The sequence below is a fragment of the Herpailurus yagouaroundi genome, unplaced genomic scaffold (genome assembly GCF_014898765.1).
Source record: "Herpailurus yagouaroundi ecotype Mexico unplaced genomic scaffold, PumYag 65630, whole genome shotgun sequence".
NCBI lineage: Eukaryota > Metazoa > Chordata > Mammalia > Carnivora > Felidae > Herpailurus > Herpailurus yagouaroundi.
The window spans coordinates 1,238-5,957 of NW_024418787.1; the positions used below are offsets into that span (position 1 = coordinate 1,238).

The window sequence follows — 4,720 nt, forward strand, 5'->3', positions numbered from 1 at the left end:
GCTGTGTGGGGGCGGCAGGGCAGGGCCCCCGGGGCAGGGCCGCTGACTTGCCTGGGGTGCTCCGGAGCGGAGTCCGCGGTGGCCACAGCCTACAAACAAAGAGAGGGAGAAGCAGCGCTGAGCGCGGTGTGGCCGGGCGGGCGGGCGGGCGGGCGGCGGCGGGGAGGGGCGGCTAGGCCGGGCTGGGCAGGAGGCCGGGACGTCCCCGGTGGGCGCTGCCCCCCCGGGCCCGCTGCTGGGGGGTGGGGGGAAGGCTCTAATGGGGCACGGGGCCTGGCCACCTCCTTACCTCGCAGGAAGTTAAGCTCTGTCAGCAGCTTCATCTCACGCCCCACGTCCAGCTGACAGTGTCGGAAGGAGGAGCTGGCGGCCGGCCGGAAGGTCTGCAGGGCCTCCGTGGCCCGGGCAATCCTGCGACGGGGGCGGGCAAGGGTCAGGCACGGCCCTCCGGGCCGCCGCCCTTCCCCTCCGCCCGGCCCTGCCTGTCCCTAGAGCCTCGGCCCCTGCCGTGGGTCTCCTCCTGTCCCCGCAGGCGAGCTGGGTACCAGTCGGGCCCGGTGTTAAAGCCTGGGGACCTGTCTGTCCACCGGGCAGCACCTCGCACGCTGTCCCCGACACTGGCCGCACCCCTGCGTCTGTCCAGGGGGCTGCACCTCGCATGCCGTCCTCGACACTGGCCGCACCCCTGCGCCCCCGCGCCCTGGGCCGCGCCCCCGGGTACCTGTTGTGCAGCTGCTTGGCTGCTTGCACAAAGCAGGGCTGGTCTGTTTCCTTAAGAACCTCCTGGGCATAGCCCACCAGGCCTGAGCCATCCAGTAGGCTCCGGTGCTCCTGGATCTGGGCGCCGAGACGGGCCAGGCGCTCCTGCTGGCACTCCTCAATGGCCTGGAGCAGCGATGCCCGCTTCTCCTCCAGCACAGCCCCCAGCCCCCGCACCAGCTGGGACACCTCCTCCTTGGCCTGCTGGCCACTCACCTGCCCAGAGAGCAACACTCACTATCTTCCTCTTGGAGGCGGCACGTGTGCCTGCCTCCCGGGGCGCCACACCGGGGCCGGGACCACGGCAGATCTGGGGAAACCCTACCCGCCCGTTCCAACAGAGCCAGGCTCGCGTCTCCAAACGCCCCGCGGACACCCACACGGGTTTAACTTCTGAAGCTTTGCGCTGACCTTCCCGGATGCCCACACCACAACCCTGAGCCCTTAAGGAGTCCCCCAAACAAGAGAGGCCACGACTGCACTAATGTCCACCGGCCTCCGCCCCTTCCTTATCGTCTATCCCCACGTCGGCCGATTCGAGCCATCTGCCAGAAAGTGTCAGAGGTGTGTGCCATCCTCCGCGGCAGCCGAGCCTGAGGGCATCTGAGCTATGTCTCCGGGGCTTTCCAAGCTCTCCCTGTCCTGGGTGACCGCCACCCTGTCCCCACTGTAGCCCCAGGTACAGCCTCGTCTGGGGCACCCATGTCCCAGCCAACCTGGCTTAACCACAACCCCAACACATCCCTGGACCCCACATGGGCCTCCTGAGCTGGCAAGCAGGTGATCGGGCCATGCCCACGCACACCCCCCCTCCGGCTCCCACTCGCCGGCGGGGCCCAGGGCCCACCTCCATGCCCTCCCTCACCTCAGTGTGCCTCACGGTCTCCTCCAGCTCACAGATCTGGGTCTGTACCGTGTCCTGGTTTCCCAGGATGTATGTCAGGCTCTTTGTCAGCTTGTCCTGAGGGGGAAGAAAGAGGTGGGCATCATGCCTAGCTCAGCAGAGGCCAGCATGTAGGAGGAGGTGCCAGAAGGCGTGAGTGTGGGCTGAGCGAGGCAGAGTCCTCACCTTGAGGGCCTGGTAGGCGCTGAGCACCGGTGTGATCTTGTGCCCACCGTGGGTGCGCCTCACCCGGCAGAGCTGGCACACCAGCCGCTGGCACGTCTTGCAGTAATGGGTCACCTCTTCCTTGTGGTCTGGGCACATCAGGCCCTAGGGACAGAGAGAGCAGTGACGGAGACAGCCAACGGCGGGCTTGATGGGGCTGACCGACCACCCAAGCGCTTGGCCCTGCCTCTCCACGGCCCTGTGGGGGAGCCCGGCTGGGGTGCTCCACAGTGCCACCTGGTGGTGCACACTGGCACCAAAGGGAGCCTGGCCTGCACCAGGTCTTCCCCTAGCTCCGCCCTCCCCTCTACCTCCGGATGCGTGCTAATAGCAATAATAACGATAATTAATCTTCGCCTTGCGGTTAATAATTAACCTTGCCCATCTTGTTCACTGCCCTATCCCCGGCGTCTAGAATAGCACCAGGCACCAGGCTTGATAAATATTTACTCAGCGAACGCGTGAACGCAGACAGATCTTTTCAGCCTACAGGTAACTTTCACAAACACTATCTCATGTGATCCCTTCCACAACCCTCAGGGCATGGGGATGGCAGGGCAGATGTTATCGTTCTCATTCAGCAGACAGGATGGAGGAGACTCGTCCGGTGCCTTTTTGCTGTTGTTGTTACAGAAAGAGGAGCCCGGCAGAGGCGAACCTCCACCCACCTCCTTTCGGGAGCCCACAGACCCGGGCTCGCCCCCCACCGTGTGGCACCACCGCGTCCCTCCCTCCGCAGGCTCTTCGAGGTCTGGCTCACCTTGGGGCGGAAGGAGAGGGTGGGCAGCGTGGGCTCGTGCTGGGCCTTCTGGGTGCCCCAGGGGTGGAAGAGCTTGAAGCACTCGTTGCAAAAGGTGGCTCGGCACTCGGTGCAGCCCTTGGTGGCCTCTAGTGGCGGGGGCTTGCACAGCTGGCACAGGATGGCGCCGCCCACACTCACGCTCTGGCGGTACCGCTCTACCACGCGCTCGAGGGTCAGGTTCCGGAACAGCCCTGCCAGGCCCCGCTCCCCCAGATCCACATCGCCCTGGCAGGCTGGGCACGGGAACATGATCACCTGGGGGTGCAGGGCGCCTCGCTTCCGCCCGGGGTACGTCCCAAAGCCTGTGGAAGTGCAGGGAGGTAGGGAGGTGAGCATTTCGGCCGGCCGAGGGGCAGGGAGTCTGCTCCGTGGGAAAAAAAAAAAAAAGACTTTTTATTGTGCCAGAGCTCAGCTCGCATTACAGCCTGTATGAACGGTCTCCTCAGCCCCCGCAAGACAGACAGATGCCTCTGACCAGCGACGGAGGTTTCCATCTTCCCCGTGGACACCCCAGCGTCCCCACCCCCGGTCCCCGGGACCCAGCCCCACCTGACTTAAGCAGCCGATCCAAGCGGTCCGGCTTGGGGAGAGTTCTGCGCCCGAGGCGGGGACTCCGGGTGGAAGGGGTGGAGGCAGGAGAGGTGGGCTCGGAGCTGGGGTCCCCACCGTGGCCTATATAGCCCTGCTGGCCCAGCACCTCCCGGGCACAGGCCTGGCACACGTTGTGGGTACAGGGCAGCACCAGTGGCTGCTTGTACATCTCTTGACACACCGGACACAGCAGCTCTCTCTCCATGTTCTTCATGCTTGTCTGTGGAGACAGCAGGAGGCCGGCTCAGAGCACGACACCGGGCACATCTCGACAGGCCTCTCAGCTGCCCTCAGAAACCCACGGGGTCTCGAGCAGGGGCGAGAAGACGAGCTGCCTAAGGCTTTTCCCCAGCACCGGCCGGGCCTGGTTCATACACCTTCCCGGCTCTGTCGCCTGCCTCTCCTGCTCTGGCACAGAGCTAAAGCCCACGGATGGGGGGGGGGGGGCGGGGGGGAGCGCCAGCCTCCCCCAGCCTCTAGCCCCGCCCCTCTCGCTCCCCCTGCGGGGGAGCTGGGCCCGCAGCCCCTCTCCCCTGGCCATTGCCCGCCTCCCCCCACCTCTGGGCCGCCAGCTGCTCTCAAGGACACCGCCCATTCTGCAGCTCGGTGCGGACCCCCGCCCCCTTCGGGGGCACCCCCCTCCGCCCCGGCGTGACTCCTCCCTATAGCCAGGCGCCGCTCGCTCTCCATCCTCCCGCTCACCGCGTCCATCATCTTGCCGCGGCTCGGCCCGCGGCCGCCCCAGGCTCCATTCCCCAGCCTTCATTTCCCCCACCCGGCTCCTCGGGTCGGCGAGACGAGCCCACTCCCTTCGCCCCCGTCCGTCCGGCCCTCCCGCCCCCGCCCCCTCCCCCTCCCCCTGACTAGCCGCAACCCCCTCCCCAGGCGACGGGGAGCCCAGCTCCCGCCTACTTGCCCCCTCCCCACCGGAAGTACCCCTCCCTTTTTTGGTGGAGGGGGTCCTCAAGCTATGCCCCACCCCCCCGCCTCACCTTGGTCCCTCTCTTCGCAGCCATCCCGGTCAGGGGCGCAGCTGACACAAAGGAGGGAGGGACAGGCAGGGAGGGGGAAGGAAGTGGTGGGGGGGGCAGGGTTGGCACCGCCCCTGGGAGAGCCGGGCACGGGTTGCCATGACAACCGCGGGCTCCGAGGCAGCCCTGAGTGGGGGCGCGGTGGGGTGGGGTCTCGCCGAAGGGTCCAAATTTGGAACTGCACCGTGGGGCGGCTCCTTCATCGCCCCTCACCTAGCCTCGGTTTTCTTGGAAAACATCCGAGCTCACACACGCCCCCTCCTCGTAGCGTACAGAGCCCCAGCCCTGGTGCACTGCCGGCGGGCACCCCAGCCCAGCCGCTGCATCCGGGCGGCTCCTGGTTCCTCATACCACCTCACTCACCTCCGGGCTGCCTCCGGGCATACCCTCTCCAACCTGCACCCCGAACCTCCCGGTCCCCTCTGACCT

At 66.8% G+C, this 4,720-nt stretch overlaps 1 protein-coding gene across 1 annotated transcript; it reads right to left on the minus strand.

The window, feature by feature from the left end:
- Positions 1–2: 2 nt before the first annotated feature.
- LOC121024525 (tripartite motif-containing protein 46-like) lies at positions 3–4,475 on the minus strand (the record flags this gene model as incomplete). The annotated part of the gene is made up of 8 exons (XM_040466750.1): positions 4,253–4,475; positions 3,219–3,480; positions 2,628–2,971; positions 1,829–1,972; positions 1,625–1,720; positions 722–975; positions 290–411; positions 3–89 (listed from the first exon to the last, which is right to left on the minus strand). Coding segments are annotated over exons 1-8 (1,333 nt in total), but the record flags the coding sequence as incomplete, so codon positions are not given.
- Positions 4,476–4,720: the final 245 nt, after the last annotated feature.